Here is a 21483-nt window from a genome sequence, read left to right on the forward strand (position 1 = left end):
TTATTTAATAAACTATACAAAACAAGCATTTTGTTACCAAAACAGAAAATATTCACAAACTACAGTACAAAAGAGAAAGTGGCACACTTAATTTAATCTTTCTCATATTGTTATGGAACAATGTATCAACTGGTGTTAAGTCTTCCCTGTAATAAGCAAGTTATTAAAAATATACATAGAGCCAGTTGTTTTCAAAAGTGGAACTATGCAAAAGGATGCACTAAAGATTCAGAGAAAGTAATCTAGCCCATTTAAAAACCAAAACATGAAAAATATGTGCCCATCACTGAAAGATACATTTATAAATTTTATGTATCTGATCAAAGGCTGGCTTCCTCAATAAGATTGCTAAAATCTTTCAGTACTTGTTCTGCCAAAGTTGTGGTCTTCAATTTTTTCATTAATGTTAATTTCTTTTAAAGAAAACAACTATTTGCCACCACAGCAAAGTCTAACAAAGGCAACCCAACTATGTTATAATTGTCTCACTATGGGACAAGTGTTAGTTCAACTGACTTTGATCAGAATTCAAACTCAGCAATGAGTCAATAAATGAACCAAGTAGTGTGTGTGTGTGTGTGTGTGTGTGTGTGTGTGTGTGTAAAATGAAATGTTTCTATTTTGTAATTTAAATAGTAGATAACATTCATCCAGTCACAGAAGCAACCTCCCTAAAACATTATTTAACAAACCTTTTTGAAGCCTAGTTTCCTAGTTTTCAGTTGCCCCAACCACAAGAATGTTTCAGTACTGATAAAATGTAATTATCTAACAAAGCAAAAGTAGCTTTTATATTCCAGAGCTGGTATGAAACATGAAAGTGAGCAACACAGTGTTATTTCAGAATGGAAACTGCTACTCACTAAATAAAACTGTTATACAAGTCTAAAGGTCCCAGGCATTATAAACCTCATGGTTATGTGATAATTTTTCCAGGTCCAAGATCATTGTAGGCATTTTGAGCAAGCTGGGACAAAGTTCAAGAGAATATCCCCATCATACTTTACAATTTAAATACTTGTACAGTGGTACCTCGCAAGACGAATGCCTCGCAAGACGGAAAACCCGCAAGACGAAAGGGTTTTTGGTTTTTTGAGTTGCTTTGCAAGACGATTTTCCCTATGGGCTTGCTTTGCAAGACGGAAACGTCTTGCAAGTTTGTTTCCTTTTTCTTAACACCGTTAATACAGTTGCGACTTGACTTCGAGGAGCAACTCATAGCACACGGTGTGGTAGCCTTTTTTGAGGTTTTTGAAGACTTTGGTGATTTTTGAAGCTTTTCCAAAACTTTCTCGACACTGTGCTTCGCAAGACGAAAAAAATCGCAAGACGACAAAACTCGCGGAACGAATTAATTTCGTCTTGCGAGGCACCACTGTATCATAAGGCCAGAGTGGGGGGAAAAGTCAGTTTTATGAGAATTATTTAAAATATTCCAAATCAGTATTCCATATAGGTAGGATTATACAAATCACCCTTTCATGGTGTATAAAGGTGCAAGTTGCCTTTGAAGTCTAACAATATTTATGAAGAATTGTTTTTGATCAAAATGCCTGTCTGTCTTTGATTTTGTCCATACGTAAGTATGCCTGAAAGTTCTGTAGCTGTCCACTCCAGCTGTACTTTGGATCATATATAAATATAATTGCACATCTACAGAAAATCTCTTCTTGTATCAGGATGTATGCATGGAGGAAATATGAAAACTGTCATATATCCTATTTCAAAGTTACTTTGAGCAACAAGCCTGATTGCTAACTGAAGTATGTAGATATATATTATTTTAACCTTTCTGGCAGTTTATGGTGTAATTCTAGAACAAGATTACTTAAATGTGCAAAAAACCCAAAATATTTTCATTAAAACAAAAGTATCAACTACTGTTCCAAAACTACATCACTGTAAACATTGTTTAAAAACATAATATTGTATCATGGCATTTTAAATAGTCATAGGAAGAAGTTTAGCTCACTTTAATTTACAATGGCTATATATTCCTGTATAAAAGTTATTCTCTTCTGCCTATACTAGATAAAATATTAAAAGCCAGTAAAATATGGTGAAAACTGTAGATGCTTTCGCTTGTAAAAAGTCAGGTATAATACTGTTATAATAAGTAAATCAGTGATTAAACAAAATATAGGCCCACGAGTTTTTAAATTTCATTCTGTTGAGGGGGGAAAAGATTTTTTTTGAAACTGTCTAGTTCAGTTAGATAAAAGCTGCTAATTTTGCTTAGAGAATTTAGATTTCTAGAAATGAAGAGAATCCCTTTGAATTGATGGTACAATTTCCAACGATACCCATTGAAATCAATGGAACTTATTTAAGTTTGATCTAACTAATATTCTTACTTTATATCCAGTCCTTATGTTCACAAGGTTTTCAGCTGCTTGTGACCTAAAGCATAAAGCTAATGAAGCACAAGAGAACCAAATTATATACTATTATGCAGTTCTGAGTTGAAATGTACTTCAGCTGAAATTTAATACTAACTAGAGGGGATGGGAGGACACATAGGTACAACTATTGTTACACTTTTAGATTACACCTTGGAGCCAGATTCCATAAACAAACACAAGGCACTCCAGCTTACACTGTGGTGTGCCATTGATTCCTCCCTTCCCACTCTCACATCCAACCAACAATCTCCAAAAAGTCCATCTGAATCTAGTTGGGGGGGGGGGGAGTGCAGCATACCCCCATGAACAGAAACACCTTTCACAGAAGCCCATGGAAATGGCCTTGAAGTCTGTAACAAGATCATTTTAAAAAATCATTGTACCAATATCAGGTTTGTCATTTTATACTTTCAGGTAAACAAAAACAAATATTAATTTGCCCTTCCAAAATATTTAATGGGTACATCTGTTCCAACACAGCCCACAACCCATATAAATAAGGCTCACCATTTTAATGAGATGCAACTCATAAGACTGGCTTAATGCAAGAAATGAGTGACGATATAAACAGCTAATCTACTGCCATACTTTAGTTTAATGGAAATATTAAAGCTTCTGAAACCTTCAAGATGCATGATTTTGTTCAAACCTAACAACTCAGTAGAAACTGGAAACCAATGTTTCTTGTGTTGATTTACAGGCTCTGAATAGGGAAGGAAAGTTTGTTGCTTTATGAATTCACCTGTCGTGTAAAAAAGCTGCCCTGAAAAAAGCTGCCCTGTGCTGATGTTTGAAATGCACATGAAATGGGAAGAATTAGGGTCACACCATCCTGCTTCATGCTTGCTTGTGCACTGCATTTCAAGCTTACGTAGAGATGTACATGCACAATATACTGATCTGTGTACCACCACAATCAAGGTGTACAGATAGGACAATACAAGAATTGAGCTCCATGTATTTAAGTCCGCATACACATGTGGCATTCAACAGGTGAATAGCAGCTGGGTCAAACACACCAGGGGGCAGCTCAGCACAAATCTTGGATCTTTGCATGTGTTTTAAATACAAGAATAGGGCTAGTGTGCCTAAAAAGATACAAAGCTTCATTTCCGCCTCTATGGATCAGATATACACACTATATTTTGAAAAATGTTTGTTGCAGGTGACTTCAGAAACCAGAAAACATAGATTTCAATGTTTCAAACTTAACACAATGACCTCTATCCAGAATTCTGATTTATTTCCAAATATGTTTTTTTTTTCATTACAAGCTACTGCATTGAGTGGACTCCTAAAATTGCTTTGATGAATATAAAAAAAGCATCATCCTCTTGTAGTAAAATGGCACATATATTCTGGATTGCAATCCATTGTTCACCAAAAACATGTAACTGAAGCTTGCACAAGCAGCACAACCCATATTTTAAAAATTTCCCTGGTACAGGTTCATCATGTATTAGATTTTCAGTACAAACCTTATTGTAGTACCATTACAAATGTCAATCCTCAAATTAAGAATCTCAAAGACTGTGACATTATTATTATAAAATACTTAGAATTGTCTACCCTATTCTTTTTAAACACTGCAATCCTTAAAATTTGCAATTTAGACATTATTTTCAACTAAGAAAATCTTTAAAGATATCTCCAAAGATTTTTTTTTTAAAAAAAAGGGTATCAGGGCTATAGTACTAGCAACTGAATCTCTTTTATACTGACAAATTAGTCAGGTGCTCCTTAGTCTGCTGACAAAGTTATGCTGATGGTAGGTGGTCGCTGCTGATTTGGCTGTTTGCTTGAAATAGGAAGTTCTATTCTGTCGGCTCCAAAAATCAGATTCTCCTCTTGCAGACTACAGACTGAAAATCTGTTTGCTTCTGTGCCACTGTGGTGATTATTTGGAACTACACCACCACTGACCTGCTCAAAGGATTTGCTAAAAAGAGTAGTGCTAGTTCTAGCCAAACTATGACTGCCTGGCTTAGGCAGAGATTGGCTGCTAGTCAGGGTCAGTCTCTTTAAAGACAGAAGCTCTAAATTCTCACTCATTGCTCGCTGGTTTTGTTTACGAGACAGGTGATCTTTGTAGGCTTCACCAACAGTTTCTTTTTCCTTTCCTCCAACCTTGCTTCCTCCAGGCCTCCGCTGACTCTTGCTTAGCTGAGTCTTGGTACTGCTGTTGCTGCTGAAAGCAGAATGATTTGTGGTGGAAGGAGCCCTAGAGTAAAAACCCTCATCAACTTCAGACACTTCAATCAGTTCTTCTTCTGGAATGCCTAGTTCATTACCTGCATAGAAAAAGATGACAATTAACATATGAATTTACTCAACCACGTTTTGCAAGTGATTGCATCCAGTACTGTTAAGATTTTGGCATTTCTTAGCACAAAGCAAAAGATTAAGGAGAAGATAGAAAACTTACCAATTATCTCAAATTGACAAAAAGTGTACAGTAGAATTTATATCAGAATAGTAAAGTAAATTTATTAGAAGCATGCTTATAATCTCATTTTGTAGCAATTTTAAAAAGCACTCATTATTCATGCAAAAGATTAGAAAGATGTTAGATATATTACAGAAAGATATTTATTCCAAATATGTGCAAAGGCATCTACATACTATCTGCATAGCGAATCAATCATGGCGCTAGATAATCAGGGCACCATAAAAGCCAATACGGCATCACCTGCAGGTTCTCAAATTTTAGCAAACCCAACAGTGCTTATATTTCAAGGACTGAAAGGTCACATTCTGCAGTACAAAGTTGTTTAATGAGAAGTCTAGAAACCTTACACACTGGAGTATTAGCTCTCATGGCTGCAAAGATTTAAAATGATAAAAATAAAAAATAGGATGAACTGACATGGTTTATGTACATTTCGAAGAAATTTTTCCTTAAGTGACTTTGTATAGCTAAAAGATTAGTACTGATCTAAAAATAACTCAATTGCCCGCCAATTTGAAGTCTCTCAGTGTGGTTTCCCAAGCTAAAACTTAAGAACTACCAGCATGCTAACAATGTATTCAGCACAAAGATCCGTTCTATGTGCAAAGCATGCAATTGTGTTTTATTCAAGGTAACATGCAAATATATTTATTGTATACTGTAATCTTCCAAACATGCAGCAGTGACCCTTTCAATCGATACCTTCTGAGTGTAGCTACAAAGTGCTCTGCTAAAACTGCACTCTGCCAGGTGAGCTTATTCCATCCTCCATAATTTTTCTTACAGATTTTTGCCTCCTGATCTCTGGCATGCCTTTGCTGTCAACTCTAGGATCTGTAGGTGCTTCCTGCACACCCTGTATATGCTGAGCATCATTCTCTGTTGGTGCTCTGCTTTTTTCCCCATTCCCGGTTCTCTCTCCAGTCACATTTGTAACACTAATCTCGGGTATGACAAAGCTGCCCGATTCAGTAGTGTCATTAGCATTATCTGGTTGTTCTAGAATTAAAAAATGGATAAGACAAAACAAAAAAAATGGCTGAAACAAAAACATGGAGACAAAAGAAAAAAAAGACAAAACTAGAAGGCTGAATGTTATGAAGTCAGATGTTTTGCTTACTGTCCTATTATTTAGCAATATTAGTAGGAAGGGCATACATTATTTCTGAGAGTAAAGTGATTCTGCTGCCACTAGACCATTTAAAAATGAAACTCTAGACATTTCAATTATAGCCCATGTCTTACCTGTCAGCTGCTGCTACTGTAGTAAATAGGTAAATAAATACATTCACTCTAAAGTTATCACGTAAAAGTAAACTATAATAAATCCAGAAGCAGCATAATAAAGTAATTTCCTTGTAGGTTGCACCGTAATATATTGGAATTTATCTGACTCACAGAGTTGTATTATAATCAACATTATTTCTGTATTAATTTTACATTACATAAAATTGACATTTATCCTACATATGGAGATTCACTATGCTAAATGTTTTTACAGAAAATATTTTTAAACCTTTCTGAAGCCAGGCAAATGTGACATCTCCGCTTTGTCTCCCTCTGGGCTTCAACATATGGCCCATCACCCTGTGGACTGATCCCTATTTGAGCCCTGTTTCTTTGGGTAGGTACATGAGCATTCAGCCTATATAAAAGATCATAAAAAGGCTGTGAATCTTCCCCAATGTTAGTAAAATAATTTCTAACATTTGTATCACACCTTTATTATGAAACACTCATGGCAGCTTAAGAAAACGATAAATAATGTTACAAAGAAAACTATAAAACATCAGTAAAAAATGAATCCTAAAAATTGCCAATAAGTGATATTTCAGCCAAATATTACAAGTCCTTTGTGTTGTGGATCTTCACGCTGCCAACCTTGATTTGTTATAGGAAGAATATGGTATTAAACTGAGGAAGAAACAGTTAGTTGCACTGCTGTCATGATTGCCTTAATCTATGAAGGCTTCCTTATGCACATTTAACACTTGATCTGCACAACTTCTAGCACACATTTTGGAAGTTTTCTGTTGCCATTTACATCACTTCTAAGGGGAAAGCAGTAACAAATACCAGCACCATAGTACACTTGTAGCGCTACTGAAATGTTGAACTTTACTATATTAGCATGCAAAACTTACTGGCCCTTTGTGTTGCTGAGCAACTTAAAATAACTAAGAGGTTCTGCTGGTTGTTGGACAGACAAAAACTAAAGGGTTTTTAAAAAGTGTTGAATGATTATTGGGGGCCAACGCGACTAGTAGAATCAGCTTCATTAAAAGGAAAAAAATGAGGGCGATAGATTCAACCAAATTTGGAACAAAACAGGGCCTGAATATCTAAAGGTCATAAGGAGGTCATGAGCTTTGTAACAAAATGGAATGCTCAGTCTAAATGGAAAATGAACAGACTACAAAAATGCATAGACACTGTCCAATCAGATTTTGAAAGTTCAATCAGTGGAAGGGAGATGGGCAGCACTGGAAAGAGCTGCATCATCAACTGCATTTTTACAAGTTAAGCACCCTGAAAACCATATAGAAAAACAGAGGCTTAACACATCTTTGCAACATTAGTCACAGTATTCAGTAATTCATAGGGGTTTTTTTACTTTAATAGCACATTTAAAAAGCTGAACTGGCACACTAAAGAAAAGAAACACAGAATTACATTTTGTCCTTCTACGGCATTTTGACTCTGATTAACTGGAATCTTAACCTCAAAGATTCAGATAGCTGGCTATCACCCTATGGCACTAAGTCATACTCAGAATAGACCCAGTGAAGTCCATTATTTCAATGAGTCTACTCTCCAAATCACCCATAATGTATTTACAGTCTCAGAATATATTTTTCCTTTTCTAAAATCAAGCAGTTAGAACAATAAATATAAAAGAAAGACACTGTATTTTTATGTTAGAGTTGTACAGATGATTTCTGTTTTAAAGAATACTATTACAAGTCAAACTTGTACAATACTATTTAAAGAATACTATTACAAGGTGCTGGAGGAGACTCTTGAGAGTCCCATGGACTGCAAGAAGATCAAACGTATCCATTCTTAAGGAAATCAGCCCTGAGTGCTCACTGGAAGGACAGATCGTGAAGCTGAGGCTCCAATACTTTGGCCACCTCATGAGAAGAGAAGACTCCCTGGAAAAGACCCCGATGTTGGGAAAGATGGAGGGCTCAAGGAGAAGGGGACGACAGAGGACGAGATGGTTGGACAGTGTTCTCGAAGCTACAAACATGAGCCTGACCAGGCTGCGGGAGGCAGTGGAAGACAGAAGTGCCTGGCGTGCTCTGGTCCATGGGGTCACGAAGAGTCGGTCACGACTAAACGACTAAACAACAACAACAATTACAAGTCAGCAAGTGTTTTTAGGAAGACAGGATTGAAAATATTGAAGAGCTGGGAGCCAAGTAGTTTTGAGGTCAATTGATTAAAAATAAAAATTATAATCGTTCCATTTTATATCAAATTCAGGGAATCAAGTACCTATCAGTTTCAAAGCGAAACAGGACAATCAAAAATAAATGTATGGTTTCTATATACTAGGAGAATCCTATATTAAAATAAATGAAGAATTGTAAAACTCCAAGAGTAACCCAAATGCACACCACTGGAGATTCAAAACTCCCCAAAAATGTTGAGGACAATTGAGCTTACATGGGGAGAAAGGGGGGTATAAAAGGAACCAGATGTCTGGCAGATTGTGTGGAACATGGAAGGTAGGGAACGAGAGGACACCATCCTGCTCAAACCCCTAACAGCTCACAATGAAGTGGGATTAGTTTAGGGAAACATGAACTCAAAGATTTTTAAAAACCCTGCCTCCATGGTACTACATAGGGATGTTTTAGGAAAAACAATACATTTTGCTGCTCATCAGAAATCCTTGCCATATATCTCTAAAATGCTCAGGTTGCAGGCTGGAAGCCCCTTCTCAACAGAGCAGGGAAAGCTGTGGGAAGGAGGAAAAAGAAGCAAAGAACCACAAAAAGGAGTCCTTTTCCTTTGCCCCACTCCTGCAAGGACTAAACAGGACTACTAGGCTCCTGTTCCAGGCTGCTTGCTGTTCTTTTAGGGCTGGGGAATATACCCCCAATATTTTGTTCCAAGTCCCAGTTCTTCATTCTTATACAGAACTCGAGATCTTCAAAGCATGCCAATTCAATAAAATTGGCTTGGCTAAAAATTAACCACCTTTTTTGGCATCCACATATACACTTTGTGTCATTATACCATCGTTTACGAGAATTGACATCCTTTTCTAAGCATTCATGTTCTATGTTGCTCTCACCAATATCTGATTTGATTTCTCTCAAGCTACTAAGTATGGACACGGGTGGCGCTGTGGTCTAAACCACAGAGCTTAGGGCTCGCCGATCAGAAGGTCGGCAGTTTGAATCCCCGCGATGGGATGAGCTCCCATTGCTCGGTCCCAGCTCCTGCCCACCAAGCAGTTCAAAAGCACGTCGGGTGCAAGTAAATAAATAGGTACCGCTCCGATGGAAAGGTAAATGGCGTTTCCATGTGCTGCTCTAGTTCGCCAGAAGTAGCTTAGTCATGCTGGCCACATGACCCGGAAGCTGTCTGTGGACAAACGCCGGCTCCCTTGGCCTATAGAGCGAGATGAGCGTGCAACCCCAGAGTCGTCCGTGACTGGACCTAACGGTGAGGGGTACCTTTACCTTTATTAAGTAATGGAGCATAGCTTCCTAAGCTCAATGCTCAAGAAATTAAGAACTCACTAGAGCAGTACTTTTCTTATGCAAATTAACTTAATAGGAAATGAGAATAATAATGCTATTGTTGTAATATACATAGACACACAGAGAGAAGAATCCAAGCCCAAATCTTTCAAATTCTAAAACTGCAACCTGATGAATGACCAACTAAGTTTACCATCTTTGAGTTAAAAACTATGTGACGTGTTCTCTACAGAAACACATGGAACTAAATTCCATGCCTCTACTAACACTGAAAATCTCTCCCACTTAGTGGCATGTTTCCATATAGAGAATTTATGACATTGATCTGGACCTCTAATAATCTGGGAGTTCCTGTTTTAATGCCCACAGTACATGTTTTGCTAAATCATTTTGCCCCACACCTGTGTGAAGTGGTCAGGTTGCAGCAGTAGGGTTTATGTTCTTCTAGGCAGTTGCAATAGGTTGGTGTAGCAGGCTTAGTGAGACCAAGTAGATGCCACCTACATGCACACTGGTTAATGACACAAAGTAGCAAAGGAGGTAGTTAATTGGAGATGACTGCAATGGAACAGGGAAATGCCTCTTTTCTACTCTGAATCAAAGCTTTGAAGCAAAACACTGTTTTCCTTTGTGGTGAGAAGGTCAATGCCTGGAAACCCCCAATATTTTCTTCTAGATTATTTTTAAACACAGTTAAGTTATAAAAGTTCTCTTTCAGGAGACAAAGAACTCCCCCCCCCCCCCCATTTTACACAATATCATGACATCACCTTCCTGAATTGAAAGCTCGCAATTTACTAACTCTTAGGAGTCTGCAGCAACACTTGCATACCTGGCAAATAATTGTTCTTCTTAACAAAGTAACTGTTCATCTTTTATTGGAGTCTGTTGCTTTACTAATACTATCAAGCCTCTTTCCTTACTGTTATCTGCTGCAGCAAACACTTGTCCTAACCATTGACTCGTGAACTTCAGCACCTGTATCATCAAGTATGACTCCTGCAGGAAGGCAATATTAAAGAATGGTTTGGTTTCTAAAAAGTGCAAGGTATTTAACTTTTCTGGACTATCAATATATTTAGTTTCATAAAAAGATACAAAATTGTATTAGTTAGAAGGAAGCAGTGCTACGTGTCCTTGGACCATTATTCTGCAAGTTACAGAATTTAGAAATGCTAAGGTTTAAACTGTATAGAAATGCCTGAAACAAATAAATAAGTGAAATTTGGGCAACACTCCAAATCTTTCTTAACAGTTTCTTAACAAGGAGGAGACAAAACAGAAGCAGCAGCTAGCCAAATCAGTAATCAAATGTACTTCTTAGTAGTAGTTTTTTGTTTTTTTTAAAAAAAGCATTCTGCTGCAGTTCATTTAGAAGACAGCAACATCTCTGTATGATCAGATTCGTCACAACAGATACCACTAACCTGTACAAATTGAGCTTTAAACCATAGGACTGAAGTGAAATACTCTACCGATCTCCAAGATAGTCAGAAAACATCACTGGGACTATTAATAGGTTCTCCAGTGACTTTATATCCGTAGATAAAATTGGAAAAAGGTTCCCAGTCCAAAGGTTGTTGAAGTGGTAGGATAAGCTTATCAATCTACTTTTTGATCCATAATGGATATAAATCCATTATGTTAGTGATAAATCCCAGTAAATCTTGATCCTGCCCCTCAATATGTTGTAGATTATAGATGTTGTCTTGTTTTATACTAAGTATGCCTAATTTCTCTCTCTCAATAGAATATGTTGTTTTGTGCAGGATGAAATAAGCCTCAGATCACCCAACTGGGGAGAAGGGTACATTCAAGATCCATTCTAATGATCAAAAGTTGTGATTAAATAATTTCATAGTGACTATCCCATAAACAAATGAAAGTAAAAGGCCTTGTACATGGGGATGCTACTGCTTTGCAACATATTCTTAACACAAAACCTACACGGACACTTTAAGAGCAAAACAACTATAATAAAAACCACTGATTTGATAAACTTCACTGTTTAAAATAATGAAGTTCTAGTTACAGTTGTGCCTCACAAGACAAAATTAATCCGTTCCGCGAGTCTCTTCGTCTAGCGGTTTTTTCGTCTTGTGAAGCAACCCTATTAGCGGATTAGCGCTATTAGCGGTTTAGCGGCTTAGCGGCTATTAAAGCCTTAGCGGCTAAAAGGCTATTAGCGGCTTAGCGGCTTAGAAAAGGCGGGGGGAGGGGGAAAAAATCGCAAGACTCGGAAGACTTTTTCGTCTTGCGAAGCAAGCACATAGGGAAAATCGTCTTGCGAAGCAACTCAAAAACGGAAAACCCTTTCGTCTAGCGGGTTTTCCGTCTTGCGAGGCATTCGTCTTGCGGGGCACCACTGTATCTTAATTTACGCAGTTTAATTTACTCTTGGGAATTCAATCTATTATTTTGCTCCTTAACGAAATTATATACAGAAGCTTTCAACTTGGGATGAAAATTCCAGTTACGATGAAATTCTAGATAGAGGCAGCTGAGGTGCACACCCACACTAATTTTGCAGTGTTCATATTAAAATTTAGGAATAATGAATGGTAAACTGAATAAGCATGGAGTACTGATAGAGGAAGTCATAGTATCTCTTTGTATAAAAGAAATTAAATAACACAATTAATTCATCAGCCAATTTAATGACATTCTGGAAGCCTTGACTTCTAGAATTTAGTTAATAAATTGTAGTTTCATTAACTGCATTTCTTACCATGCCTTTTCCATCTATGGCCCCGAATAGACATGCTGGTCACTGCATTTCTTGATATTCTAGATGCAGTAGGTGTAATTTCAACCTGAATACATTTTGTACCTTCTTTATTAGATTTTATGGCACCCTGAGGCAATGAAGCTTTTATTGCATTAGCAACCTAAGAAATCAACAAAAAGGTGTGATAAATTTTCAACATTAACACCAGATTTTGAATTAAAGCAACAACATTTCATATGTACCAAGGAAAGCATCACTATAGATATGATTAAAGTCAAAACAAAAAACAGTTTGACTTCCATCTGTTCAATTATGGCTTTAGAAGATTAGTAAACCATTCAGACTGAACACTTGCCTTAAAAGCTGTTGCAGAAGTCCATTTATAATCATGTTTCCCCCTCCTGGCTGTCTTTTAACTATCCACTGTCATTCCAAGTGTACAGAAGTCCTTGTTTCTATTTACTGTGTGCTCTTAAAAATTGAGAGACTATTATTCCTTAGGCTTTGGGTCCCCAATATTGTATCCATGGACACTACAGCACCTCAGTGGCAATCACCAAGGCCCCTTGTCCCTCTCAATTTGCAAATGTTCTTAACATAGTTTTTTGCCCTTTTTGGGTTGATGTAGGAGGTGGTGCTTGCTTTTTGGTCTCTGTATTGTATTTTTGAAGGGGTGTCCAGGTGCTTTTATTGGGAAGGGTTCTGAGCATCACCAGACTGTCTTGTGAAATGAGAATTTTGTGTTGCCAACGACCGTTTTAGATTTCCAAATGTACCCCCAGGCCCAAAGAAATGGAGTTGGGCCCTCCTGTTTTAGAGGCAGCTTTGCCCTTGGAAGGCTAGGCAGCCATGGCCAGGAGTGTGTTTGTATAGCTTAGGCCAACTGTACATATTCCTGGAGAATGCATGTCTGCCCTTGATTATGCATGTCCTAGTTTACATCTAGAGCTTCCAATCAATTTCCAGTCCTAATTTAAGAAGCTACTCATAAGTTCTTGAACCCTATATATCCAAGAACCAGGCTATTTAAAGGACAACCTCCTCCTACATAAAGCTACCCATCCACTTGGATCACTGGTGAAGACACTTTGGTATCTCCTGTTGCTATTAGAGGTATGGAGGGTGGTATTGAGGGAGATTGCCTTTACCACAGTAGTTCCAAGGTTATGGAGCTCCCTCTTTGAGGATATCCATCTGGCTCCTACTCTGCCTGTGTTTTTAGCAAATACATGGCCAGACTAGTGTCCAATTTGTTTTCTTCTCCAATATTTTATCTTTTTCTGGAAGGTTTTATTAGCTCATTGCCTATGATTTGCTTTTTAATTGTTACAGAAGATTGTTTTTAATATTTAGCTTACATTACTTTGGCAAGTTCATATGAGCTGGGAAATCAGGATATAAATGTTTTAAATAAAATGTACAAATGCTATAGAAGAATTTAACACAAGATGCTTACCAACAGTGGTTCTGGATATAACTCCAGTTGTGCTCTATATAAAATATCATCCATTGCTTTACGAGCTAGATCCCATTCTCCATTATAACTAGAAAGTTAGCAGAGACACAAAATCAGAACTGATTAGAATGATTATTCATTTCAACATCACAGCCATACATGTTATTCATTATAGATCCATCTGGATGAATCATTTATCATAATAGAAATAAAATGCACAACAATATATTCAATAAATAATAGAAGCTATTTGGAAACACTGATATTTACGATGATATTTTCTAGTCATTAACTCTGTCTGGTGATCCCCAGCCAGCATGGCCAATGGTCAGAGATAATGGAAGGACCCAGAATTGGATAAACCTGGTGTAAAGGAGCACATCTAAAGTGCTGCTTGGTCTGCCACTGCTTCTGGATGCCCAGGTGGTAACTTTACTCAAATGTGGCTGGTGCTCCATGAGAACATCAGAATAGCCCTGCTGGATCAGATCAGTGGCCATGTATACTCTCCAACCATTAATGTACTATTCTTTTTTAAATATAGGACATAACATTTCCTGAACTTACAAAGCATAATAAATCCCAGTTAACATCTGCACCATGAATTCAGACGAAATTGGAATCCTGCTGTTTATGCCTTTGTATTTCCTTACTTGTTGACGAGGATATCCGCAAACACAGATTCTAAAAGAATATAATTAGTATTAGTATTGTTATTTTAGATTGCTTGATTGTGTGTTAAAAAGAGGAAATATAGTGTGCAGTTGTTATGTTGAAAAGTATAAAAGAATCCTGAAATGCATGTTCTTTTTTTAGGTTAAATAAGAGTGCATCTAACTAGCCAATTCCATCTTTTCAGAGTTGTCTCCTACAAACCAAATCATTGCTCTTATCTGGTCAAATTTCTATTAAATCAAGTTCAATTAGCAATCCAGCTCATAAAAGATTCCAGCAGGATTCCTGAAGAGCTTTGCCTTGGATACAATAGTCTGACAAACCAATTAATTAAACTTAGGAATTTGAGTGTACATCTGACTGATTCAGGGTGGGGAATTGTTTGGACTCCATGGGGCAGATCCTTATTAGGATCAGTCTTATGGGCTAAATGTGACGAGCAGGGTCGCCTACCTCTCAAGAATATGACTTCCCCTACAGGGAGCTCTCTTGCATACCCATTCTTCTTTTACACTGTGGAGAGACAGCGATCCTGTTTAGGGCTGGGATCCAAAAGTACTGTTTGAAGCACCTGCCCTCCTCTTTTAGATTACTGTTTTCCATGTACCAAGGAACCTGTGTGTTTCACCTAAGAATGGTGACAAACCTGCATAACAGCTGGCTTATGCATTTCCAGAAATGAAAAATCACCCACTGGAGTTTTAACGTGTACCAAGCTCTACAGACTGGAACAGACACCTTAGGATTACAATTTAAAAATACTATTCCCAGTTCAACCAAGAAAGAAAACTTACCTTGAGCAGATTTGACATAAAGATTGAAGAGAAACTGCAGGCATATAGCTTAAGGCAGCATTGTAACGCAACAAAAGGAATGCCAATACTTCAAACCTATGAACAAATAAAGAATTCTGATTCATTGAAAAAATACACACGGCTTGATACACATTATGAACTGTTATCAAGAACATACCACAAACATATAAACTATACTATTAAAAGTTCTGTTAAGTGTGGGATATGAAGATAACATGGAAGGCTAGTTGATAAGTGGCCAAGTGTGGTTTTTTTGTCTAAGACTGAAAGCAACAGCATGCATTTTTACCTGTTTTGTGCTGTTAACATCTCTCTCTGCAAATGAGGTCCGCTATACACAACCCTGGATAAGCCATGCTGAGATAGAGCACCCTCAGTAAGAGCCATTGACCCAATACTGGAAGGCTAAGAAAAACAGATACTTGAATACATCACTAAGAACAGGAGTACTGAATATATATATATATATTTAAAAAGCACAAAGAAACTAAAATAGACAGCTGATTGTTGACAAACATAAAAGTATAAAATTTAACTGAATGTTACATGGTACGCAGTACACTCATAAGTAAAATGGGGAAAGGCCACTAAAATATAGTACAGAAGATTCATTGTGCCACTTCAATAGTAACTTAAGAGTGGTAACAAGATCAGTTTACTGGCACAGGTGGGTTAGAAAGGGGAGCTGAACTCTTCCCTGTGCAATTCCAAGTGAAACTATTTTTAAAAAGAGCTAATGACCTCTTAACAGGAGTTTCCTCTAATATTGGAGCCTCATCAGGAGAAAACCAGCTAAAACATGGGGGCGGGGTAGGCTCAGTTCCTGCCTTCAGCCCAACTTGTGCTATGTTCCCAATTTCCCTTGCAGCTAGGGATTTGGCAACAGACCTAACTTTGCAAGAGGGTCTGTTGCTATCATGTGTCCTTATACTTCAGTGCTAAACGTTTCGCTGAAACACATCAAATTTTTTGGTTATCACAGTTTTCATCCACTTAAACTCTAACCAACAAGAGACATTTTATTCTCATTTTATCTTCAGCTTTATTATTCCACTGACCAATCTAATGTAAAATATTTCATAATTTTAAATAAGTTAGGTTCTACATCAGGCATAGGCAAACTCGGCCCTCCAGCTGTTTTGGGACTACAACTCCCATCATCCATAGCTAACAGGACCAATGGTCAGGGATCATGGGAACTGTAGCCTCAAAACATATGGCGGGCCGAGTTTGCCTATGCCTGTTCTACATAGTTACACCTGAAACTCATTAGAACTTTAGCCATGACAATACTTCTCAGATAATTTAAATGCAACATTATATATTCTAGAACACTGAAGCCCATCATATTTTACTTCAAATATTTCACATTAAGGATACTTTTAGAACAGTCTTTCCCAAACTGATCCCCACCCCCAATGCTTTGTAGTAGAGCTCTCATCATCCCTGACCACTGGCCATTTCCCCCTGGGGCTGATGGGAGACAATTTAAACACCTGGAGGGCATAGGACAATTAATTAATCAGCGTGCAAAACCCAGGTACTCTCGTGTTCATCCTTGCCCTAATCACTTGTGCCTTTGTAAGAAACAGCAACTAGTTGCACTACCAGCAGACTTTTAAAACAAAAATATTTATCCTTAAGATGACAAAATCAAGGCCAGATGACATTCATGCAAGGGAGGCTACAACAAAACTACACACACATATGGAAACAGAAGTGTCTATTAAACTTACTTCATGATATATGGAAGGTTTGGATAAGGATGGAATTGTAAAACTTAATACCCTACTGTGCCCCTCTTTGTCAACTATTTCCTGTAAGGTATAAAAGAAAGTTATGACATATAATGAAAAATATATGGAAGTTTGTTTAGATTAGAAATCATTTGAGCAACTGCAACAGAGTAGGGCATGAACTTCCCATCCCTCATTAGCTCTTTAATTATGCCCAGAGCTACTAAATGGATGCACATGTGAACACTTGAATTTACAAGATGATGAATGTGGAAATCCAGCATCTTCTTATTCTTAACATCTAGGATGTCCTAATCAAAAAGCATCTGACAGCTGACATATTAGAAGTTTTACTCAAGTGGAAATATTTACTAAGTCTAATCTTGCTCAATATGTTTGCATCTTTAGAGTCCTGAATAAATCTTATGGGTCATATCTAATACCATACACCAGTTAATGGAAAGTTCTCTTGATCCAGCAGAGATTTCTATCACAAGGAACAGAGAAAGAAAACTATTTATCATTAATGGCTGATAGTCACACTCATTTTTATAGGTTCTGAAAGTCACTTGTGCTTTACATAGCACCGTGACTCAGCCGTCTCTTAAATTGCTTGACTTTGGGGGCTCCCTTGACAGACCCTTGATTATTCTGATCTCTCTGTCCTCAAGGTATATAAGCTTACCCACAAGATGAACACAGTGTGTTTTGCAAAGTAGACTCTGTTTATTATTATATGAGACTACTGCTTTAAGTACAGATAGAATGAGAAATGAGTTTCCTTTAAGCCTCCATCAAAGACATTCCACATTTAAACACCACTGATGCAGTGAAACACCAATTCTGAGCTTAATACAGAAAAAGTAATTACCATGGTTATAAACTCAGGTAGATAGCCATTAACTGTATCAGCTAATCACATTCTTTTCATTAGTATGCTTATGCATATTAACCAGAGTACAGAAATGGAAATGCCTTCCCAGAATACAGACCATGTTTGTCTCTCCCACCCCCTCCAAAGACACAGAGTAGAGCCAAGGAAAGTTTAGGAAAGGCACATTGTTAATCTATTGCTCCATTATCTTGTAATAGAAAGCAAGACAATGCTTTGTAGTCTCTCTCACTCACCCACTTTGCCCTTCCTCCCAATGTCTTTCACTTTCAAGCAGAAGAAAAGGGTGTTGGGAATTCTACAGCAAAGAGCAGATCCTCCACATACTTTCTTCCCCCACTCCAATATCAGATGTACTTTGGATTGCTTCCTGCTGCAGCAACCCCCCACTCATTTTCTCACCAATATCTCACATACCACATCAGGAGATACTGAGGGGTGGGTGGAGAGAGACTATAGAAGGAAGCAGGGAACCTACTTCCAACCCTGTTTTCCTTTTAGAATAATACACAGCCCATTTTACCATGCAACTCTCCCAAATATTTAGTCAGAGGGACGCTCCAGGGAGGAGTTATCCTACTACTATCACAATGAGCTTAGAAGGTAAACATGTGATATGAAGAATGCCTACTGATGAATGCCGCATAGCTCAACTGTTTTAAAACAGCTTCCTTCATCCCACTGTGCTAAATCTACAGAATACAATTGCTAAATCCAACTAATGTCAATACAGAGAATACCAAACCAGAGCAAGTTAATATTCCAGATTTTTGGCTTGTTTTCTGACAAAACCACATGAACATTTCTGCTAATAGCAGTATGTCACAGGGATTTAGATCTAACTGGTTAAGAGGCCCCCGGGACGTTACACTGTAATTTGCACTTTATCCCAAGAGAGAATAATTAATTTCTCAAGTGTGAATACAAACCAAGTTATAAACTCCTAAGAGAAGTGCTTCTATGCAGCCACTGCTTTGTAGGTCCTTACTGGCAGAAACAGCAAGATAGCACCATATCAGTTCTGGAAGAAACTGCAGTGTGAACTGAAGCAGAAGTTCCTCACCACTACGATAAAATTCAAACAGCTGATGACAGACTGGTTCTAGCAGCTGAAACAAAATCAAACATTAAATATTTTGTTAGTGGATTAACACATCAGTATGCTTTTCTACACTTTTTAAAGAAGCAAAATTTATCAATTCTTAAAAGAAACAGTTCTGTATTGTAAATGTTAAATTAGTATGCCCCATTCTCCCCTTATGCCATACTCAATCAGAGCTGCTCTTTCATCACCACAAAAGAGAGAAATAGGCAAACTGTGAATTTCTGTCTTTGATCAGAAATGCAGCAGGAAAGAAAACAGTTAAAACTCTCTCCCACAATTCCAATAATTATCTAATTATTGATACATTTAATTTCACATCTAGTTTGGCTCTCAGCTGAAAAGGGTACTCTTTAAAATCAGATTTCCAGTCTTAGCAGCACCATAGAAAAGTTGAAATATACAAAGGTAGTATCTACAGAAAGTCAAAACAAGAGGTCTAAAGCAGGGTCTCGTAAAGAAGAGGACAAGGTTTAGTGCTCTGTGTTGTTCTTACTTCTGCTCACCCTGCCCACTTCTTAAGAACTTAGTGCTGCAGTGAAACAGCATGCACCATTTATTCTCAACAGTTCTCCCAACCCCAATTATAATTCTGTACACATTTACCTACCTCACTTTGTGGATCCTGAATAACTTTATAAAGAGATGAAACCAGAGAACTCTTGTCTTTCAGATTTTTAGCATAGCTTGGTATAGATGCTTCTGGCACTGTCTAACACAAAACATTTTAAGACACAGTAAGCCAATATATAAGTTTCTTTGCAATTAAGATATTTATTTCCCCTTCTTCATATGGGGTATTCATCCTATTTTTTCAGGCTGTATTTTTCTTGTGGGCAAAAGTACCTCATAAATTTTTTTTTATTAAATTTGTATACCACCCTTCAGCTGAAGATCATAGGGCAGTTCACAACATGAAAATACAAAATGAGGACACAAAATATATACCGGTAATAAAACAAACAGACCGATAACCTCCCTCCCACAAACTCATTTAAAAGGACACAGAATTTTAATCAGTCCACGCCAAAGACCTGGTTAAAGAGAAACGTTTTGCCTGGCACCTAAACTTATATAAAGGTATATTCTAGCCATTCATATACATAGAAAAAAGGGAAAAGTAGAAAATGGGGAATAGAGGGAGAGTTTGAAGGACAATGTTCTTGCGAGAAAGGGTCCATGTATGCCTTTTGGTGGTGATATGGGACAAAAAGAAAGTATGAATGGTAATGTTGCAAAGAAGACTAAATTAGATAGAGATTTTATTTATCTATTTCATAAACTTTATATGCCACTTGATTGAGGTACAAAAGTGGTCTACAAAGAGAATAAAACAACAAAAGTATTGGTAGAAAGAAGTTAAAACTATTATATAAACATTTGAAAAAAACGGGGGGGGGGTCAGCAATAAACTAAAAACAATCAAACCACATATAAACATGCCACATTATCTGGGTAGGCTTGTCTAAACAAAAAATATTTTTAGCAGGAGCTAAAAAGAGTAAAGTGTGTGCGCCTGCCTGGTATCAATAGGCTGGGGGATCCAAAGTGTAAGTGCTGCCACATTAAAAGATTGATTTCTTATGAATGCAGAACGGGTATTATGTGGCACCTATAACAGTGCCAGTTCCGCAGGTCGAAGTAGTCGAGTGGACATATATAGGGTAAGATGATATTGTAAGTAACTAGTCTGAAGTTGTTAAGGGCTTTATATACTGTACTATGAGTAACATCTTGAACCTGGCCCTGTACCCAGACTGACAACCTGTAAAGATCTCTGTGCAATGGTATTAAGTCCTGACAAGGTCTTGGGTTTCTGATAGGTATGACTCCCATGATGCCATTCTGTGAAGGATTCTATAAAATAGCTAATGTGTCCACAATATCCGAAAGGTTTGGGACCTCTGCTCTACACTATACTGGCTCTACTACTATGGATGATTGCTAGCATTTAATTCTTGAAAATGAATATTTATTTTTGGGAACCATATATTACCTTGTATTCTGATAACCATTCTTCTACGATCCCTTTGTCCACCGCCAACATCTTCCAACATCTGTTCTGAAATCTTCAGCCTTAAGATTTGGAGCAAAAAGTTTAACTATTATGCAATACACTTGTTTTCTGCAAAAGTGGAACCACTAAGGAGTAGATATATAGCCTTATGATGCAACCACTTACTCCCGTTTCCATAGCTATGCAACTCCTTTTTTTATCTTAAATGCTGGAATGTTAAGAAGAGGGGGAAACCTATATTTTACTGAAGACCAGCAGATGTTCAGACTATACACATCTTCTCTGAAACCTTTAGATGTATATGAAAGCATGTCTCAACTTTTATATGCTAAGATATGGAAATGAATATATTCCTCTCAAACGTACAGTCTGCTGAAGTAGAATTAGTGGTGTAATATTTTCATTTCAATATTTTTCCAGAATCTTTTTTTGGGAGGAGAGTCATGAGATACCATCAACTCTGCCCCTCAAACTGGCAAGAGTAGCACACCAG

At 37.4% G+C, this 21483-nt stretch overlaps 1 protein-coding gene and 1 long non-coding RNA gene across 10 annotated transcripts in view; one reads left to right on the forward strand and one right to left on the reverse strand.

Annotated features, from left to right (window-relative positions):
• LOC144329323 (uncharacterized) overlaps window positions 1-21483 on the forward strand; it is a 349880-nt gene that overhangs the window by 260390 nt on the left and 68007 nt on the right. The gene's annotated exons all lie outside the window — the stretch shown is intronic.
• The window catches only part of HYCC1 (hyccin PI4KA lipid kinase complex subunit 1), a 40570-nt gene continuing 22710 nt past the window's right edge, over window positions 3624-21483 (reverse strand). For 5 of the 9 annotated variants that reach the window (XM_077937006.1, XM_028751457.2, XM_028751455.2 and 2 more), the window contains exons 2-11: window positions 20970-21049; window positions 19584-19685; window positions 18801-18980; window positions 16980-17060; window positions 15533-15648; window positions 15223-15318; window positions 14321-14437; window positions 13754-13841; window positions 12298-12457; window positions 3624-4693 (exon numbers count right to left, since the gene is read on the reverse strand). In XM_077937006.1, the coding sequence (XP_077793132.1) occupies window positions 4143-4693; window positions 12298-12457; window positions 13754-13841; window positions 14321-14437; window positions 15223-15318; window positions 15533-15648; window positions 16980-17060; window positions 18801-18980; window positions 19584-19685; window positions 20970-21020 (1542 nt within the window). In that variant the 5' untranslated portion in view covers window positions 21021-21049 and the 3' untranslated portion in view covers window positions 3624-4142. Of the gene's footprint in view, window positions 4694-5553; window positions 5851-10401; window positions 10569-12297; window positions 12458-13753; window positions 13842-14320; window positions 14438-15222; window positions 15319-15532; window positions 15649-16979; window positions 17061-18800; window positions 18981-19583; window positions 19686-20969; window positions 21050-21483 lie in introns of those variants that run through there. The other 4 variants (XM_028751459.2, XM_077937007.1, XR_003709238.2 and 1 more) reach the window with 4 other exon arrangements.

Source organism: Podarcis muralis, chromosome 12, assembly GCF_964188315.1.
Source record: "Podarcis muralis chromosome 12, rPodMur119.hap1.1, whole genome shotgun sequence".
In the NCBI taxonomy this organism is placed as follows: Eukaryota; Metazoa; Chordata; class Lepidosauria; order Squamata; family Lacertidae; genus Podarcis; species Podarcis muralis.